General features: G+C 28.7%; 2 protein-coding genes across 2 annotated transcripts; one reads left to right on the top strand and one right to left on the bottom strand.

The window, feature by feature from the left end:
• Positions 1 to 366: 366 nt before the first annotated feature.
• LOC105132274 (YbaK/aminoacyl-tRNA synthetase-associated domain-containing protein) lies at positions 367 to 5,129 on the bottom strand. The gene is made up of 5 exons (XM_011035654.1): positions 4,708 to 5,129; positions 3,495 to 3,572; positions 3,321 to 3,405; positions 1,745 to 1,833; positions 367 to 692 (listed from the first exon to the last, which is right to left on the bottom strand). Exons 1-5 carry the CDS (start codon positions 5,041 to 5,043, stop codon positions 549 to 551), a joined length of 732 nt encoding a protein of 243 aa, XP_011033956.1. The 5' UTR covers positions 5,044 to 5,129; the 3' UTR covers positions 367 to 548.
• A 7,904-nt stretch (positions 5,130 to 13,033) lies between these two features.
• On the top strand, positions 13,034 to 16,334 carry LOC105132306 (L-lactate dehydrogenase-like). Its single transcript, XM_011035714.1, has 3 exons — positions 13,034 to 13,686; positions 14,523 to 14,655; positions 16,258 to 16,334. The coding sequence occupies exons 1-3, from the start codon at positions 13,078 to 13,080 to the stop codon at positions 16,332 to 16,334; spliced, it is 819 nt and encodes a 272-aa protein (XP_011034016.1). The 5' UTR covers positions 13,034 to 13,077.
• The last annotated feature ends 5,869 nt before the right edge of the window (positions 16,335 to 22,203 follow it).

The raw sequence follows: 22,203 nt of genomic DNA, 5'->3' as shown, positions 1-22,203 counted from the left end.
AGGAAATGATACAGAGGAAACCATGCAGTCAGAGGAAAATGATTACAGAGGAAGCCATACAGGAAAAATATAAACTTGAGCTAACCTCCGTGAGATACCGTTACGAGTCATGCCTCTGAAACCGCTACTTCAGGCTCCATGAGCACTATATATTAAGGACCTGCAGTCTTGCTCTTGTTAGGATTGGTGTTCTACAAATTTGGAAGATGACAAAATAACTTATGGGTGAGATTTTCAGTATTTCTCCCAAAAGATGCCCCTCTATCTGAAAATAATGCGCTCCATTTAACAAATTTTTCATATGGATAAACATGTATATATAAATAACATATAAACAAGTTCTAGGATCAACCTGAGATCAAAACATCCAATGAAAACCTGTAACCAAATGCTTGCATGTTAAATATTGATATAATATCTCCCAATTGAATCTCATTCCAATTCCAATAGTCAATGAAACTGTGCAGAGTAAAGTTTCTACTTCAAACATTACTATCGTGTCTGTTCTTGCTTCATCTTCGTCCAAGAATAATTTCGTTTTGTTTTAATCATGGGCCACTGCAGCTGACAATGAATGGTTTAGCAAAATCAATAAATTCTGAAGTCCTTATCCCCAGCTTCAAATCAATCTCTCCTCCACCCAACCAGAAGAAATCGGGATTGAGTCTTAGAATTGCTTCGTCCAAAATCACCTGCAATCAAAACGTCGATCCTCAAATCCAATTACTGATAATACAAGATAATCATAATCCTCTATCTAAATATATTTATATATCCACATGCTTGTCCGTATCTGGCTTTCAGAATCTCCTTTCTGCCAATTTCAAACAATTTTGGTGAGCTTCAACCTCAACCATAACCTTCTATGGTGTTCCCTACATGAATACATGTGCAAAAATTACAGAGACACGCATACATGTCAACAGCCATTCGCTGCAGAAATTTCCAGCTAGCTCAGGCCTATCTATGCGGACAACTCAACTTTCAGTGTCTACCCAATTTTTATCCTAGTGTCCGACGGGCAGAAAATCATTGATCTTGACCATCATTTGACTGAACCACTATAGCATATCTGAGTTTAGCAGGCACGTTATTTGGAACCATGGACCACTTGAATACCCACCAGCTGGCACAGCAATTGAGCAGTTGAGGACTTGGTTCATGGAAAGTAGTTCCACGTTGCCATTATTTTTAAAATAGTGAATCAAGAATACTATTTTTTTCTCTACTATTCTCTGTTTTTTTTTCTTGGGCCAATTTATCAGACACTCTGTATACAAAACAGCCACACCACCCATAAAAAAGACAAGGATAAGTGTCTACCCAGGCGATTTGTTCTGCTGCATCATGCAAGACAGAACACTGATGTATGTACTGTCTGGAAAACACGAGTCAAATAGATCTCAGGTATGTTTTAAACTATGATGAAGTTAAAAGGCAATTGAGTTAAAAAAATCGGATGAAATCAAATAAGACATTATGAGGATCAATCCTAACTTTTTTATTCTGGCATTTTACATTACACTTTACAGCTTAGCGATTGATCTTCCTTTCCAAGTTTACCAATATGTTTGTAAGCAAAGATGAACTTTGAAGTAGAAATTCCAATAAGAGATTGGTTGTAAGCAAAGATATATAAAATTAGAATGACTTGAAAAAGAATACTTAATTGAAGGGCTAAATATAGCAACTAATAAGTACATTCCTACTTCCTAGATTGAGAACTAATAGTGAGAATATTCACCGGAATGTTGGTTTTCATGCCAATACATGTCACCGCATTGTGCCCGTATCCTGTCAGCTTCATTGATGTCTCCTCAGGGGCAAGCCTCACTGCAAAGTTAAAAGATGTAACAATATTTCATTGCCTCACTAAATAATCACATTAAGCTCAAAGAGACTAAGCTTTTTATTACATGTTGCAATTTGCAGCCAAACTTGAAATCTCTTTTGGTGCAAAATCATGCATAATAGTCAAGATTATAAATTCCCAGATGATTTTACAATGTCCAGACATACAGATTTTGCTAGTAGAAAATAAACAAGCAAGCAGACAAACAAACAAATGATCATTAAAAGATGACGCAACATCCTGCACTAAAACTCCTTTACCAACACACAAATTACTTGGCACAATTCATTGAGTGTTACATGTTGTTTCTTTTGTTTGCTTTATAACCCCTTTACAATTCAAAGTCAATGACTCAGTTTCCATGAACATCAATCCTCATTATTTTCTCAGCTTTTCATTCATAACCCTTGTAGTATATGCTTTATAACCATGAGTGTATGCAGATGATTACTTCAGCTATAACTTTCCTATGTGGATGCAGAGGCAGACAAGGTGTCTAACACATCCAAGATTTCACGGTCATTCCTAAAACAAACCATTCCTATCTATGCACGTATACAAGGAAACAGTATTCTCATCAATTAATGTATAATTGTTTTCCATGAGCCATTTTATGAGAGAGGGAGAGAATTCAAATTATCAACTGATTTTTCCACAATCATTATATGAAAAGAAACTTGGGAGGCATGTGAAGATTTTAAGCAAGTAGATTAGACATCAGCAACTTATGAAGATGCAGCTGAAAGAAAGGCATGTGAACCAGCAGGATTAAAGACAATGAGATATTCTGCCATCATGATACCTAACTGCAGAGAAGCATCAGGCTAGCAAGTCTATCACCTCGGGACTCCATTCCACAGATAAATGGAAGGCCTTTTTGTTAATTATTATTATTAACCATTGGTAAATAATCTTTATGTTTTTTTATCATATCATGCAATGTAAACAAAACCACAAGAATATAATAGGGCCATTTATGCAACAGAAGGAAAGGGTAATAGAAACAGTGAAACATGACAAAGGATGCATTATTATTGCAAATTGAGTGGAAAGTATGTAGAAGACTGTGTAGAGTGGGTAGTTTCCGAAGCTATAACTATAATCTATTTTACTTTCTTTAGATTAAATTGAATGACCTATCTGGTCACTAGAGCCAAAAATGATGTCCACCCACCTCTATTGCATGATCAGATAGTTGTTTAATTAAATTGTAATTGTTACCAGCCTCTTGTGCGTGCAAAAATCAAATAATCATTGAATTGCATTGTATCGTAACTTATGGACTGCTGACTTGATTTGGTCTTATGCTCAGTTTTTAGAGACATGAAATAATACACAACTGTGTTCAGAATGACATGTTAGCCTGTAATTTGTATGCTTGACCGATCAATAAACCATTTTTACCATTTGATTTATGAATTAAGATGTCATATCAACCTTTATGATCAACAAGTGGATAACAACTTACAGTTGAATCGCTTTTTAGCTATCTTGCCATCATTGAGAGCATACAGATAGTTTTTAACAGTTTCAGCATTGAATCGAGCAGTGTACTGCAGTAAAAGAGGTGTTGTCTTGTAAGATAGTTCGTGAATCATATGAAATGGTAAGCTGTAATGTGGATTATGGGAAAGCAAGATACCTGAACAACAACTATGTAATACTTCGAATTATTGCAGTCACTGCAGTCAGTGATATTGGATGGGGCCTGGGTATTAACCTGAGAAAATAATGAACTTCAGTCCAACATTCAGAAAATGTTAGGAGAATTTACATGAACTAATACTAATACTGCAAGAAAAGAAGAAAGTTCAATATTAAGTTTTAATAGTATTTGTCAGTTATCATTCAAAGTGATACCGGAGGAGGCAGGTGATGAATAATGCCCTTACAAGACGAGGTTGACAGAAAAGAATTTGATAGTACTATGGCCAAGACAAAGCAATAAAAATAAATGAATATTGATTGCCGTGAAATCCTGTTGTATCCAAATCATATCACGAGGAATCAGATTACTCCTGTGATGGTTAACATATACTTTCAAACAGAGCACCTATTTTACAACATATTCCAACCTGTCTCAAGCAAAAAATAGTACAAAAATTTTATCACGAAAGACTATGCAATGTGTAGTCTTATCAAACTAAAACTCTACTGATAACTCAAAAAAAAAAAAATAGTGTGGAATAAAAAACGAACGGCTAGGCAATTTGAGTAAACATAAGAAAAGGTCTAATTGCATTTATCATTTTATATTAGAAATTTATGTCCTAAATTAAAAATTAGAATGAAAAAAGAAATCTGCTTTCTTTGAGTTCTCAAACTAATCAAATATTAAATTGAACTCTTTTCACTTTAGAATAAGAATTATCTTGTTTCTCCTTTGGCAAGGCTTGTTTTTCTTGTGTCCAAGCAACAAGAACAATCCTTAAGAATGCAAAATAGGTGCTCACTCATTCAGTTCCTTGTCTGTAATGATAAAGGAATATAGAACAACTAATAAATGTTATCATTTCTAACGCCACGATCCATACATTCACTTAACACGATAATTATGCAATCTGTAGATTACAGCCAACAAATGTGACAAAGTTAATCAAGCAATATACGCTGTGTGATTATAAATGCATTTAGGCAAGGTCTTCATCATTCTATCCTTCATCAACAATCATAACCAAGCAAATGAACAAAATGCTTTCTTTTCTGTTGACTCTCCGTCCTCATAAATTCCATTAATGTAGCGGTACTTTTACCCTTTTTATTCAACATTCCTTTAACTAGCACATGTATATCCAATTTAATTCAAAGCCTCAAAAACCTAACTACAGCTCAACAACTGAATAATAATAATGTACCAAGACGATGCTTTTACAGAGGTGATCAATAGAGGCGGCACCGAGGACGTCGCGTCGGGACTCGAGAGGCCAATCGTAGTAATCGGAGGAGACTTTTTTGAAGGCGAAGTCCTTCACGCCGTTTGATCGGAGAATGGTAGAGAGGCGAGCTTCGGTGGTATCGCCGTCGTCGCAGGCGGAGAGGTTATTGTTGTTGTTGTTTTGGGTAGAAAGAGAGAGCTCGAGTTTGGATATTCGATTAAGGATTCGGGTTTGAAGTCGCTCCAGCTCTGCTAGCTGTGGTTCCATTAGCGGCGCCTCCTGTATTTTCAGTTGGAAGTTGGAGGAGTTTATCATCTTTGTGTGTGCTTGCTTCACAAGATTAATTAAAAAAAAAACAGGTCCTGGCCGTTCATGTTTCACAAAACCAATGATAAATGACTCTTTAATGTATAATTCTTAAATTCTATCCGTTTAAAGCTTGAGTTCTAGGTTTTAATCTGAATTATCTAGATTAATTTTTTAAAATTTAAAAAATATTATTTTAATAAAAAAATCAATAAATTACAACTAAATTTTAACTTAGTTGATTGAATAGCTGGATCAGCCCACTAAGTCAGCTGGATCACCTAAGTTTTTTTGTTTCCTTAAATCCGGCCCGATTCTGGATCAGCTGGATACTGAGCTAACCTGGTGGTTTGAATTTCAAAATTATACACTAATGCATTTGAATCGGGACTAATGCGATGAATATTTATTATTCGTACAGTTAGGGGTGTTCATAAAGAAACAAAATAATACTTTAATTTAAAAAAATTACAATAAAAAAAATCAAACTGTAAATTTTTATTCAAATATAATATTAAAACTATTTCTTTATTTTTCAAATTTATAATGATTTTATAAAAACATGTATTTGGAAAAACACGTTTTAAATGTTCATCCTTTTTCAAAATTTTCACCGTTTTTCAAGTGAAGAAAAAGACACGTACACGCACCATTTGCATGTGTTATATTTTTTTTATATTGAATAATAAATAATATTTGAATAGTGAATATCTAAAATCTAATTTATGATGCATGATGAATAGGGTTTAAATATATGTACATCATGTATGATGTATGACGAATAGGGTTTGATTTTTTTTCTTTCCAATGATAAATGACTCTTTAATGTATAATTTTTAAATTCGATCCGGTTTAAAGCTTGAGTTCTATGTTTTAATCATGTCTTTGAATTATCTAGATTAATTTTTTAAAATTAAAATAATATTATTTTAATAAAAAAATCAATAAATTGATACTGAATTTTAACTCAGTCCATTGAAGAGCTGGATCAGCCCACTAAGTCAGCTGGATCACCTAAGTTTTTTTTTCCCCTTAAATCTGGCCCGATGCTGGATCAGCTGGATACTGAGTTAACCTGATGGTTTGAATTTCAAAATTATATATTAATGCATTTGAATCGGGACTAATGCGATGAATATTTATTATTCGTACAGTTAGGGGTGTTCATAAAGAAACAAAATAATACTTTAATTTAAAAAAATTACAATAAAAAAAATCAAACTGTAAATTTTTATTCAAATATAATATTAAAACTATTTCTTTATTTTTCAAATTTATAATGATTTTATAAAAACATGTATTTGGAAAAACACGTTTTAAATGTTCATCCTTTTTCAAAATTTTCACCGTTTTTCAAGTGAAGAAAAAGACACGTACACGCACCATTTGCATGTGTTATATTTTTTTTATATTGAATAATAAATAATATTTGAATAGTGAATATCTAAAATCTAATTTATGATGCATGATGAATAGGGTTTAAATATATGTACATCATGTATGATATATGACGAATAGGGTTTTAATTTTTTTTCTTTCATGTGTGTATATATATATATATCTTTTATACATTTAAGTTAAAATTATTATAATGTAATTTTTTAAATTTTTTTTGAATTCAAGGAAATCCCACCAGAGCTGTTCCAAATTCTTACAAGAACTATATATCTTAACTTGAATTCAAGACCTGTTGCGTAGATCTCAAATCCTTCGCTATTAAATTATATGTTTTGAGGACATGAATTTTTTACTTTAAACTTGTTTTTAAGATAATGATGAGAGGTTATCTAAAAATTAAATATTTTAGTAATAAAACCTAGGAAAAAAAGAAACTTGGTAATAAGATAAAATTATTTTAATTAAAGAGAAACTTTTTGTAACTTTATTTGAAATCATCTATTTTTTTAATAATTTTTTTATTTTTATTAAATAAATGGCATAAAACAAACAATTTAATTTTTTTGTGATAAAAAATCTTAATAAAAAAAATAAGGGATTATGCTAGAAAATTATTTTGTTTCAATAGAATTAAAATTATTAATTTTCTTGACAAAAAAAATTAACATATAATTAAATAAAGAAAAAAATGGCTCTCCACAACACTGGACCAAATCTCTTACTCTATATTTATTTCTCAACTTTCTAATTACTCTTTGTTATCATTATCATATATTATTGATGCATATAATTATTTACTTATTTTAACAAATATATGCATCAAATGTTAAGTTCATAATTAATATTTTTCTTAATGATAAAAAATGTAAACAGTGTTTGTATATTCTTTGTTTTGGCATTGAAAATTAATTTTTAATTAGGCCTGCTCGAGTGAATTGGTTAAAATCTTTTGAATTAGTTAGTAAAGTAAACTAATTGATGTAGATCTTTTATTGCAGACCTTACCATCCCTTTATACTCGAAGCTACCGTGGAATGCTTGTAGAGAACTGTTATAATTTAATTTTGTTTTACTGGTTTTAATTTAATTTTTATAGAGTTTAAAATTAAAAATTAAAAATTTAAAAGTTTATTTTGATTTTGTCAACTTGCACAAAAACTAGAAACTACAATATATTTTTATCATTCTATCCTTATCTAAAAAATAATCATTGTCTTCAAGGTAGTGATAGTCGTCTGCTATCGAATTCAATTTTAATTTAAACTTTAAAAGAGAGAATGAGTTTGACTGAGACTTTACTTCTCATAAGCAATGAAATTTTTATATTATAAATATTGATTTCAATGTATGCTAAAAAGAGAATGATTAGAGAGAAACCCTAAAATAAGAGATTCCAAGAAAAGATCATTACCAGAAATCTTAAAAGAGAGAAGCATGGAAAAAAAGGCAGCGAACCCTATACTAGTCATCGCCCCCTCACCCTTTTTTTTAGCCCAGTCTCCCTCAACTTCACTTCTAGTAGCAACACGTCTAGGTAAGTTTCTTTCATTCCTTGCTAAAATAATTAAGTGGTTATTGTTGTATGCATGTGTGAACCTTTCATACATGACTAGGCTAGATCCAGCCCAAAGAGAAAAAAAGAGTGGGTCAGGTCTAAACTTTAGGCCTACCAAACCCAAATTGTGTTTGCTAGGGATGTCGTTGATAAAACATACCCTTATATTCTGATCATAATTTTTGTGTCTGCTCTAATTTGATATTTGACCAAACAAAACCCCTTTTAATAACAGAAAATTTTAAAAATATTTGGGGTCTTCATTGATTTCTTTGTGGGCCTTTCACACTTTATTTTATTTTTTCTTTGTGTTTGTATTTTTTTATAGATATGCTCAATTCGTGAACTATTACTGTTAAATAAAAATATATCGTGCAATATTTTTTTTACTTCCATGTAAAAAGAGAAAATAATAATAAAGGATAAATAAGAAAAAAAATGATATAGAAAATTTCTTCTTCAAATTAATTTTTTACAAAAATATTCATTGATGCTAAAGTTAGGAGTATCGTATTTTTTGGATTTGTGTAAATTTACTAATGCCAAAGTGAGAAATATTTGCAAGAATGTTCACTAGCTTCAAAATTAGAAACATGAAAGAAAGAATAAAAAAAATAGAAAAAAATAAATTCTGAGCAATTTTAGACAAAACCAGCAATGCATCCTCTTTTAGGAAGAATGCTTAAAGGATGATAACATCTTTTTTTTTACGTAACCATTCTCGTGTCATAGAATATTTGTTGACTAGTTAGGGTTTCTAGTGATCATAATACCAGGTGACGACTCCTTCAATAAAACCTTGTTTCTCTAAAAAAACAAGATGTTGGATATCTATTTTTTTTTAATTGAGAGATATATTTTTTAATTTCTCACCACGATGTCTGGATGTCAGGATGTCACGGGAACAATGCATTTTTCTTACCATTCCTTAAGGGAAAAAACAAATAAATTCTTGTTCCTAAAGTTTTTATTTTATATATTTAATCCCTTTGTAAAATGATTCATCTTTAAGTATGTCATAAAAATTACACCACATATGAGATCATGTATTATAATTTTTTTTCAGTTTGATTTTTAAATTCTAGAGTGATTAAAGGCTTTTAGGGGTTGTAATTGAGGATTTTTAGATCTTTAGGTATTTTTAGATTTAAAAATAAAGGGTGTTTGGTTTGAAGACGACTTTAACTTTTTTCAATGGAATCTACACAAAACATATATTTTTAATTTCTAGAGGGCTAGTTTATAATTATATCTTTTAAAAAAAGCAATCACATCTTCCACCTTAACGCATTCTAAATTTTAAAAATTTAAAAACTTATAAACTGATTTTTTAATTACCGCCTTTGATTATAAAATACATCAATAGATAACACGTCACATACGCACTTGAATGACATGTCTCCTTGTTCTATTTTAATAAAATGGACGGTCAGTTTTGTTGATTTTCAACTTTTATTTTAAAAATCTTAAAGTAACAATTTTTTCTTCTTATGTATTTAATTTTTAACTGCATCGCGAGGGATCGTCAATAAAGGTAAGGTACATTTCCCCACTCATGCAAGGAGCGGTCAATGTTCCACAAAAACGTGTGTATTACTTCTAGCAATTCAAGGACTTTGCGTGGCATCTTTTTTCGTAACCTAAGTTTGCTTTTCTTGGATGAAGCATACACGTGTCAAAATCTGTGAAGTCAAGATCTTGCAACACACCCTAGCCTAGTCTTTTTAGCCTTTCTTTGGAAACGAGGCCTACCATTTTTGCCGCAACATAAACGAGGACAGTACTTAGGGTGTTTGAGAAGGAGGTTGTAGTTATATTTTAAAGAGGTTTTTATTTAGAAGTATATTTAAATAATATTTGTTTTAAAATTATCTAAAAATGTAAGAACATATTAATTTAAAATAACAAATTAAACTTTTTTGAAAAGACTGTGAAAATATAAAAATATATCGTCTGTTATTGTACAATGATGCAGTGAGCTCGCACTAGCCCATGAATTTGGCGGTGGGAGAAGAATTGACTCTTTCCAAACTCGAGGATAATATTTTTATCATGGTTAATGGGAAATCCGAGAGAAGTTTCTTGTCAAAGGGGAAAAAGGTTAGGGTTTCCACCTAGAATTTTGTAGGCAGTAATCGGCGTTACTGCTGCTGCCCACAGACTTGGCTTGTTCTTCCATCATGATTCTAGAAACTATAGCCATGAAAGCACGCAATGGATCCATAAGAAACCGCCTGCCCATTGATTTGGCTCTGTTACCTTCCATTCCAATGTACTGTTTAGTTAATTATAATAAATAATGAAAAGGTGGTTTATATATATATATTTATGTTAATCAATTGTTTTTATTTTATAAACTATCAACATAAAATTCTCCCAACAACGGCATTTCACAGGGATTGCTTCCACGTCGCACTTTAATTTTTTTTCCCAACAACGGCATTTCACAGGGATTGCTTTATATCCACGTCGCACTTTTTTTTATATATATATTTTATATGATTCAAATATACAAGAAATGTACGAAGCATTTGCTTCAACTTTAATAAAGTGGTGTTTATTTAATTCTTCTTAAATACATACAACTTTATTTGTTTTCCTACTATGATCAGAGCTTGATCATTTCGGACATGATTTGCAGACAAGATATATACTCCAAGCTTCGTATAAGGGTTTTATGTTCTAAAAATTTGAAAGATTATGTCCGAATAAAGTTTAAGAAATTATATATTGTATTTAAAAATGACTGATAATTATTGACAGCGTGGGATGGTTAAGATATGTTTAAGATCTTTCATTGATAAGATCTGGTGGTGCGGCTGTGCTTCGTTGATCTATGATAACAAGAGACTCCTCTGTGTGCATGATTTTGTTCATAAATTATGTTTTACCAATGCTCTGAAGGGTATTGTCAGTTCTATTTTCTTGGTTTCGATTTTTATATTTAATTAATTTCAAGATAGTAATTTGTTTTGTATCTTTAATATTAATAAATTTACTGTATTTCTAGAAAAATCCCTGCATAAATATGAATAAAGAAATGCATCATGTTTGTGAAATCCATTTATTTATTTGGATATAACTAAATAGTACTTTATCATATCGTGTCAAGTTCTCATCGATGAAAGACATATCCTAAGAATATAATGAACAATGTTTTTCAAAAAAACACCATCTATTAATAACTTATTATTCCAGCACTAAACGAAAAGGACAATATTCAGGATGAACAATGTTTTTCAAAAAAACACCATCTATTAATAACTTATTATTCCAGCACTAAACGAAAAGGACAATATTCAGGATGGGTAAAATAAGTTGTGATACTTAGCCTGATATTGTAACTTTTCTCAAATGAACTAATTATTTTTATGATTTATTTTTTTTGCTTATAGTTATTTAATAAATAATAAATTCTAAAATGAATCAAATTATATATTTTATCTTAATTTTCAACATCAACTCTTTATTACTTAATAATCCTACCTGTTGAATCTATATGCTTATAATTAGATGTATATTTATTATGAGAGGAAATGAAATATTCAAATGATATTTCATCAAATGAATACATATACAGATACATATACATATACATATTTTAATGTAACTAGCAACAAGAATGATTTATAAAAATCATTATTTTAATTTGATGATTTTTAATACAGAGATAAAATATAAGTATAGACTAGGTAATTAGTGAATAATCTTGGTTGCCTTGAAAATATTAGAATAAGTGAAGACCCAATTCTAAATGATATATATACAGTGTAAGTGAAGACCCAAATTATCACCTCAATGTTTTTTTTTTTAAAATGTGACAAGTTGCCTAACATTTCCTAGATTTTAATTATTGTGACTGTAAAAACATATGTTTATATTTTTTTTATGATCCAAAACACCTCAAAAAGAGCATAATATATTGAAAACCCGTCAATAACCTTAAAAAAAAAAAACCAAAAGCTTCAATATGATTTTAAGGTAATTTTAAGTAGAAGAAACAACTAAGTTGAACTTTCCTCGCTAAATAAAATATTTTGATATCAATATCAATTATTTTGGTAGTCGGAAGAAGTGTCAATACTAATTTTTTTTTTATTTTTAAAATTCAGCATCCTTCCTCTCGTTTTTCTTTCAAATTAGAAATTAAAAAAATAAAAATAAAAATAAATAAATTTTTATATCAAAATTAAATTAAAAAATTATTAAGGGATCGAATAGATATAATTTGTAAAATCTGATGACTAAAGTCAACTTTTTTATGATAACTTTGGAAACATCATTTCTTTATTGTACTTTTTTTTTTATCTTTAGTTCTTTGTCTTTTAATTTTATTTTTGATCAACAAATTTGATTTAATTGTTTTTTAATCTAAAACAGATGAAATCATGTAAAATAAAAAGTTTGAGGATTAAAATAAACAAAATAAATTTACATAATAAATCCAAAGAATATGATAAGGTGAACAATGCATTGCATACAGTATTTATACTACAACTGTAGAGTCTTTATAATGATAAAAAATAATAATTCTTAATATCATTTTAGTATTGATAAAATTACTATCTTTCTTACAAAAAGAAAACCTCTCCTTGAATATGAATAATACAATGCAGCATGTTTGTGAAATTCAATTTTTTTCTAAATAACTATTGATATTTAAAAAACTACAATTATTTATTAAGAGTGTATTTATCTGGGTACTATACATATTTTTCAAAAAAATAATTTTTTTAAATAATTTGTTTTAATATTTTTAAATAATTTTGATATTATAATATTAAAATAAATTTTTTAAAAATAATATTTTTATATATTTTTAAATAAAAAATATTTTAAAAAATAAATACTACAAAAATTACAAACACTATCTAACTAAAGGAACATATTTAAATGTTGAAGTCCAATTCAACCAATTTTGTACATGAAAGCCTGATACAATATTTGACCGTTGAAAGTTCAAAGGAAACACCTGTCCTTTTCCTTCACCCTCTTCCCCTTTAAATACCACAATAACTTGGGAAACCCTGTCCCCGCGAACAAAACATCTAACAACACAAAAGAGCTCTGCTCATCTCTCACTTCTCACCATGCAAAAGAGTGCTTCAGCTTCTTCTTTAGGCCCAGGGGGTCTGGACCTATCTGATATGTTCTTCAAACCAATCCAAAACACATCCCCACCATCACCCACCAAACGCCGCACTAAAATTTCTGTTATTGGTGCTGGCAATGTAGGCATGGCAATAGCCCAAACAATCTTAACCCAAGACTTAGCTGACGAGATTGCCCTTGTTGATGCCCAACCTGAAAAGCTCCGTGGAGAAATGCTTGATCTCCAACACGCTGCTGCTTTTTTACCCCGCACCAAAATTATGGCGTCCACTGATTACAACGTCACTGTTGGATCTGATCTTTGTATTGTTAGTGCTGGGGCTCGACAGATTGCGGGGGAGTCTAGGTTGAATTTGTTGCAGAGGAATGTTGCTTTGTTTCGGGGAATTATACCTCCGCTTGCTAAGTATTCTCCCGGGATGATCTTGATGATTGTGTCGAATCCTGTTGATGTGTTGACTTATGTGGCGTGGAAGTTGTCGGGGTTTCCTTCGAATCGAGTTGTTGGATCTGGTACGAATCTGGATAGTTCCAGGTTTCGGTTCTTGATTGCAGATCACCTTGATGTCAATGCCCAGGATGTGCAGGTGAGTTCTCTGATCTTGCGTGTAGTTTTTTTTTTTCCATGCAAAATTATAGTGATGTTGGTGGAAACTGAAGACAACAAAACAAATAAAAAAATATATGAGAATTTTAATGAGCAAAAAAATCCGAATTTTAAGTTTACAGGTTTTATTTTCTTTAAAATAACATTAATAGGGTCTCTTTTTTTAAAAGGTTTATAAAATTTTAAACAAGCTACAATTTCTACTTTTACTAGAAAACAAATAAGAATCCAAGATTATAAAAGAAGCAAGCATAAAATTCAAAAATAACAAGAAATAAAAAAATAACAAGAAAAATTATAAAAAATTGCAAAAATTAGGACTTTGAGATGATATTTTAAAAATATAAAAATTTAATGGTTGGAATAATGATTCCACAGCTATTTAAAAAAATAATTTTCAAAAACTCCAATATGTAAAAATTTAAGAGTGATTAATTTGATTTTTTAAACTCCTATAAAAATTTAATTTATTTAAAAAATATTTTTATTTAATTATAATAAATCTATATCTAATTAGTTAGAATCACTTGTTATTATAATTACTATGTCACATACTTTACCCCACTGCAGTTTCTTTTAGATGTTAAAATTTGTTTTGTGCTACTTTAATGTTTAGGTTTAAAGCTTTGATGCGCGAAAGTTGGCAGATAATTCATTGAATTCTGCAATAAAATAAAATAAATAAAATATAGAATTTTATTTATGATTGTGCATTTTGGTTAAAAAAGCGATCATGTGGTCACTAATGAGCAGTGAAATCTTCTGCCATTTTTGTGGGAAAAATTGTTTCTGAATCTTTTACCTTTTCTTTGGTAGGCCTCCATTATTGGCGAGCACGGGGATAGTTCTGTGGCATTATGGTCCAGCATAAGTGTTGGGGGAGTGCCCGTGTTGAGCTTCTTAGAGAAGCAGCAAATTCCATATGAGAAGGAGACATTAATCTCATGTGGTAAATCAAATCGGAAATATCATGATTATGAAAAGCGTATTGTAAATAATAAATAATAGGAAAATAAAATAAATCAAAACAGGAAAAACTGAATAAATACAACCAAGAGAGAGAAAGTAATCAAGAGAGGTTAGATTTCACTAAATATATTATCCGCATGTTGGCGTGAGCTGTAACATTTTTTTTTTAAATATAAAAAAAGTGATAAGTTAAAAATTAAGTCATAAAATTTAAGATTAAATTAAAAATTTAAATATTTACAAAAAATAAATAAATAATAGTAAATAAAAAAACAAAAAAAGAAAAGAAAAAGAACCACATCCCAGTCTATGTAGATTATTAAACAACATAATACTAATTTAATTAAGGAAAACCAAGAAAAAAAAGATTCAAACTAGAAAATATTAGTTTTTTTTTTTTAAAATCAAGTAAATCTAAAACATGAACTTGAGTTCAATTAAAAAACTTCAATGTTATCTAGATTAATTTTAAATAATAAAATTATTGAAAAAACTATGAATTTTTTTTTTAAAATAAAGCTAAAATCTAACAGGAAAAAACCATGAAGATAAAATTTAAAAAATTTATTGTAAATAAAAAAATTACAATTAAAAAAATTAGGAACAAACTTAAAAAATTAAAAAATAATGAGCACATGATGATTATGAAAAAAAAATACATAATTAATGAAATTATTATCTTGCATTTTCAACTATATTAGATTTTAACTATCATTGGTTTAATTGACTTTTTGTTATGAAATATATTAAGAGAAATGATTTAATAGCTGAATGAATTATAATTTGATTATATTATCTAAATTATTTTTTTATAATGATTATAAATACTTTCTTAACATGATTTTAACATGATTTTAACGAGTAAATAAATTATCATTTTGAGTTAGTTAAAAAAATCAATGCCCATTCTAAACTAAAGTAAAATAATAATTTATATTCATTATTTTATCCATCCCTTATCAATGAAATAAAATAAAATAAAATATAAAGACATTCTCTTTTTATTTTTTATTGTGTCTTCCACGCACGCACAACATCATCTTCACCCTTTATTATATATCTCGTTTTTTTTTTTTTAATTTCTGTGTAATTAGCCTAGGTTGTCATTGTTTTTATTGACTAAAAAGCCGCTGATATGTGGTTGTTAATTTTAAATTTATGAAATTAATCCAGATATATATATATATATATAAATTAATTTAAATATTTATAATAATATTTATAATAATAATAATAATAATAATAATAATAATAATAAAAACAACGTGCCAGCACTAGAGCTGCCCACTGTTTGGTAAATAACTTTAATAATTTTAATACTCGTGCTGAAAAGTATGTTGAAAACCAAGAAGAAAATGACATAGGTTTGCACATAACTCACCTTCTTTATCGATACACTCAATCTTTTATCATTGATTAAATATTAGTATAAACTTGTACGTTTGCATTTCTTTATTTCCAAACAGGGACGGAGCCAGGAATTATTTTAAAGGAGCAATATAAATTTCACTAGCATTTAGCTAAAATTTAAATTTTGCTGGATTTATGAGGGGAATATTATTTACCTTTTTTTTTTTGGCAGGGCCAAGGCCAGAGACCCCACTAGCCCTGCCTCCACCACTATTTTTGGAGCTCCTGGAGCACAGTAAGAAAGGGTAAAAAAAAAGGAGACAGTGAAGGACATCTCGCTCATGAGTATTTCAGAGCCTACCTTGTAATATTGAGCTTCCTCTGTGACCGTTTCTTTTCAGATAGTACGGCACCGAGTTTTTTTAAGTTGTTTAAAATTTTTTACTATGCTTGTTTATTATTAAAAAATTATTTAAATAAAAAAATTTAGTTTGATTATGAGAAACAGAAAAATCTTTATAAAAAATTGTGAAAAAATTAAAAAACCTTTTATTATTTATTATTTATATTAAATTTAGTTTTTGATATTTCTATATATATATATATATATATATTTTGTTTTGAATTTTTAAAATTTTATTTTTTAGAATTTGATTTAATTTCATTTTTATATTAATTGTGGTTCTTATTTTTTTTATTTTCTCTTATTCTTTTCTGAATTGAATTTTTTTATTTATCAGATTTGGTCATGATTCTTTTAATTGATATTTATTTTATTTTAAATAATTTATGAAATTAAATTTTTAAATGAAACATAACTTATTTTATTTTAATTCATGGCTTGGTGACAACACACACTAGCGGCTCCATTTCATTTGTTGTATATGCAAAACGAATGGTAAGATTAATTTAAATAAAATATATTGTTAAATAATTTATTATTAATTTATTAATTTTTTTTCTTACAGACTACATCTCTTGAACATGAGCTGAGCCCAATGAAATTGTTTGTTGAGATGCACATATGGAGTCAAGACCGCCAGAAAGAGATGCAACGGTTTGTTGACAACTGCGCTTAACACTTTATAGTATGTTTGTTCAACTATTTTATTTTGTAAGTTATTATTTTTATTGAATTGGATATGATAATTTTTTTTTCGTTTTTAAGAGACTTATAATAGTCGGTTGAGAGAGAGATATGAGAACGATACGTTGACCCATTCGGATTTTGATTTGGATTTGTGGATGAAGGTAAGATTGTTTAGTGGATCCGATAAAAATCAGGTGTAAGAGCTTTCTAATACTACGACGGAGAACTTGCGGGCAGCTCGTAATGTTCTAAACTTGAGAGCTCAAAATCAGTATCGAGCATCCAATCTGAGGATATTATGGCCTTGAAATAACACATGGCTAATCTCATCAAAAAATACGAGCAACTCTTGTCGAATTATGAACAATTACACCAAATGGTCATGAATATGATTGGACAGAGTGGTGATACATGGGAGTTTCCTTTTTGGCCAAATAACAACCAGCCTCCCCCTCTTTCTCCTTCTTTTCCAGCTCCGTCATTATGCTAACTTGATATTTTTTTTTAAACACATTGAATTTATAATGAATATTATTCAACCTTATTTCTTTGTTTTTGATGTTTAATAAAATCTTATTTGCATAATTGGTTTTTTTTACTATTAATTTATATAATTTTATATTATTTATTCTAAATAATTTTTTTTAAAAATTAAAAATACTTACCAGGGGATTTACAGATGGAATGTATCCGTTGACATTTGACATAGAGCAGGAAATGACATCATCACCAATGAATTTATAGATGGATAAAGTCTATTAGCATTTCACAGTAGCTTGGTGCAAATATCACACTCACCAATAAATTTATAAAGGGATATCATTCGTCGGCATTTAACCGGGAGTAGAAAAATATTTACTAGATATGCCACTATCATCAACAGAATAAATCCGTTGGTATATTTCAAGCGAGAATTTTTTTCGGTATTCATTTTCATCTGTAGAACCATCAGTAATATTTTTTTTACTGACAAACTCAATGATGGAATCCGGTATTATCAATGAATGGTAAGCTGACAGATGTTTTTCGTCAGTGATTTAGATGGTTAAAATTTTTTCAATGAATTCTAAATCTCATATTGCCAGAATTTGTTCGTCGGTAAAACTGTGAAATCTTATAGTGCCTTCTGTAAGTTTGAACTTGGTTCTTTCGTCTTCCAAAATTATGCTCTTTATCATTTTTGTTTACCATTTTCAATTTTAGTCCTTGAGTTAATATTTGGATTCAAAATTGAAGTTCTCTTCTCATCAATGCTCTCTGATTTAGTTCAAAAAAAGTAATTCATATCTAATAAGAAAATTCATTAAAATTTAACTTCTCTTAATTTGAACTAGATAGTTAAAGAGATAACATACCGTAGAAACATAAATTTTTTACCAACTAAATTTCACCACGTGTTATTTTGTTTTAAAAGAAAGAACGTAAAATTGAAATATATGACATGAAAAATAAATAAGTCTTTATATATTTCTTGGCCAATAAAAGGTTGACACTTAGGATAAGATATTCAAGATATCTTGTCATAAATGCAAGATCCTGTTAAGTTATCTTGTTATAAATACAAGATCCTATCAATAAATATCAACTAATAAAATTATGCCATGTGACATTGAAAAGGAACTTGAGAGCTCTTACAGATCTCTATAAATAAAAGGCCTCAACTTAAGACAAGCTCTTTAAGCAAGGAAGCTTTTTTTCTCTTCAAACAAGGAAGCTCTCTCAAAAGTTCTTAAACCTTTTTCATCTAAGCTTAAAGTCTAAAATTTCATCTACGCTTAAAGTCTAAAAAGAATGAAGCTCTGTTGGATCAAGTTTAAATGCCCCATAAGAGTTTTTCAACAGCACTTTTTAGACAAATTAAAAGTATTTTTCAAAGCATCAAATTACCAAATTTCGCTAAGCTCTATTGGATCAAGCTTAAACTTCACAAGAGTCTTTCAACAACACTTTGAAGAAAAATTAAAAGTACTATTTAAAGCATCAAATCACCAAACGTTGTTTTGTAATACACACTCGAATTTGCGTTCTTGCAAATCATAAATCTTGACTTAATTTTTCAAATAAATCAAGTCATCATATATTAAACTTAAGGGAAGAATCAGATGATTGTCTTCTTTTTTTAAAAGAATACATTACATAAAGATTGTACCTGATCATATATTTAATAAATTCATATATTTGTACATGTGTAGTTTTTTAATTTTAGGTGCTTAAAATTGTATCTACACGTATCAGTCCCTTAATTAGTTTTTCTTTGCTATCAAGTTATGTTTTTTGAAGACATGGTTTTTTTTACTTTAAACTTGCTTTTAGGATAATTATGAAATGTGATCTAAAAATTAAATATTTTATTAATAAAAACTAGAAAAAAAAGAAACTTATTAATAAGATAAAATTATTTTAATTAGAGAGAAACTTTTTGTAACTTTATTTGAAATCATCTGTTTTTTTAATAATTTTTTATTTTTATATTTTTATTAAATAAATGGCATAAAACAAACAATTTAATTTTTTTATGATAAAAAATATTAATAAAAAAATAAAGGATTATGCTAGAAAATTATTTTGTTTCAATAGAATTAAAATTATTAATTTTCTTGACAAAAAAAATTAACATATAATTAAATAAAGAAAAAAATGGCTCTCCACAACACTGGACCAAATCTCTTACTCTATATTTATTTCTCAACTTTCTAATTACTCTTTGTTATCATTATCATATATTATTGATGCATATAATTATTTACTTATTTTAACAAATATATGCATCAAATGTTAAGTTCATAATTAATATTTTTCTTAATGATAAAAAATGTAAACAGTGTTTGTATATTCTTTGTTTTGGCATTGAAAATTAATTTTTAATTAGGCCTGCTCGAGTGAATTGGTTAAAATCTTTTGAATTAGTTAGTAAAGTAAACTAATTGATGTAGATCTTTTATTGGAGACCTTACCATCCCTTTATACTCAAAGCTACCGTGGAATGATTGCAGGGAACTGTTATAATTTAATTTTGTTTTGCTAATTTTAATTTAATTTTTATGGGGTTTAAAATATAAAATTAAATTTTATTTATTTATTTTGTCAACTTGCACGAAAACTAGAGACTGCAATATATTTTTATTATTTTATCTTTATCTTCAAAATAATCCTTAACTTTAAGATAACGATAGTTTTCTACTTTTAAATTCGATTTTAATTTGAACTTCAAAAGATAGAATGAGTTTGATTGAGAGTTTACTTTTTATAAATAATGAGACTTTTATATTATAAATGCTTATCTCAATATATGCTGAAAAGAGAACGATTAGAGAGAAACCCTAAAAAAAAATCAAGAAAAAAGCATTACCAGAAATTCTAAAAAAAGAAAAGTATGGAAAAAAGGGGCAGCGAATTCTATACTAGTCACCGTCCCCCTCAACCCTTTTTTTAGCTCAGTCTCCCTTTACTTCACTTCTAGTAATAGCACGCTTAGGTAAGTTTCTTTCCTTTCTTGCTAAAATAATTAACTGGTTACTGTTGTATACATGTGTTACTGTGTAAACCTTTCAAGCATGACTGGGCTAGATCTAGCCCAAAGAGAAAAAAAGAGTGGGTCAGGTCTAAACTTTAGGCCTAACAGACCCAAATTGTGTTTGCTAGGGGTATCTTTGATAAAACACACCCTTATGTCCTGACTATAATTTTTGTGTCTACTTTACTTTGATATTTGACCAAACAAAACCCCTTTTAATAACAGAAAATTTTAAAAATATCTGAGGTCTTCATTGATTTTTTTGTGGGCCTTTCGCACTTTATTTTATTTTTTCTTTGTGTTTGTATTTTTTATAGATGTGCTCAATCTGTGAACTATTACTATTAACTGAAAATATTTCTTGCAATATTTTTTTTATTTTCATGTAAAAAGAGCAAATAATAATAAAGGACAAACAAGAAAAAATGATATAAAAAATTTCTTCTTCAAATTTATTTTTTACAAAAATATTCATTGACGCTAAAGTTAGGAGTATCATATTTTTTAGATTTGTATGAATTTACTAATGCCAAAGTGGAAAATATTCGTAGTAATTGTTCATTAACGCCAAAGTCAGAAACATGAAAGAAAGAATAAAAAAAATAAAAAAATAAATTCTTAGCAATTTTAGACAAAACCAGCAATGCAACCCCTCTTGAAAAAAACACTTAAAGGATGATAACATCTTTCTTTTTGCGTAACCATTTTCATATCATAGAATTTCTGTTAACTAGTTAGGATTCCTAGTGACCATAATAACAGGTAACGACTTTTTCAATAAAACCTTGTTTCTCTAAAAGAACAAGATGTCAACTATCTATTTTTTTTTATTTCAATTAAGAGATATATTTTTTAATTTATCGCCACGATGTCTAGGTGTCACAGGATCAATGCATTTTTCCTACCATTCCCTAGGGGAAAAGACAAATAAATTCTTGTTCCTTAAGTTTTTATTTTATATATTTCATCCCTTTATTTTTATATTTTTATGTTTTAATCTTTATATTTTATTAAAATCATTGTAAAATGATTCATCTTTAACTATGCCATAAAAATTAGACCACATATCAGACCACGCATTATTTTTTTTTTCAATTTAATTTTTAAATTCTAGAGTGATTAAAGGCTTTTAGGGGTTGTAATTGAGGATTTTTAGATCTTTAGGTATTTTTAGATTTAAAAATAAAGGGTGTTTGGTTTGAAGACGACTTTAACTTTTTTCAATGGAATCTACACAAAAACATATATTTTTAATTTCTAGAGGGCTAGTTTATAATTATATCTTTTAAAAAAAGCAATCACATCTTCCACCTTAACGCATTCTAAATTTTAAAAATTTAAAAACTTATAAACTGATTTTTTAATTACCGCCTTTGATTATAAAATACATCAATAGATAACACGTCACATACGCACTTGAATGACATGTCTCCTTGTTCTATTTTAATAAAATGGACGGTCAGTTTTGTTGATTTTCAACTTTTATTTTAAATATCTTAAAGTAACATTTTTTTTCTTCTTATGTATTTAATTTTTAACTGCATCGTGAGGGATCGTCAATAAAGGTAAGGTAC

The sequence above is a fragment of the Populus euphratica genome, unplaced genomic scaffold, assembly GCF_000495115.2.
Source record: "Populus euphratica unplaced genomic scaffold, PopEup_1.0 scaffold39.1, whole genome shotgun sequence".
Classification (NCBI taxonomy): Eukaryota; Viridiplantae; Streptophyta; class Magnoliopsida; order Malpighiales; family Salicaceae; genus Populus; species Populus euphratica.
The sequence above is the reverse complement of the archived record's forward strand: the minus strand, read 5'-3'. Positions and strand labels throughout refer to the sequence as shown.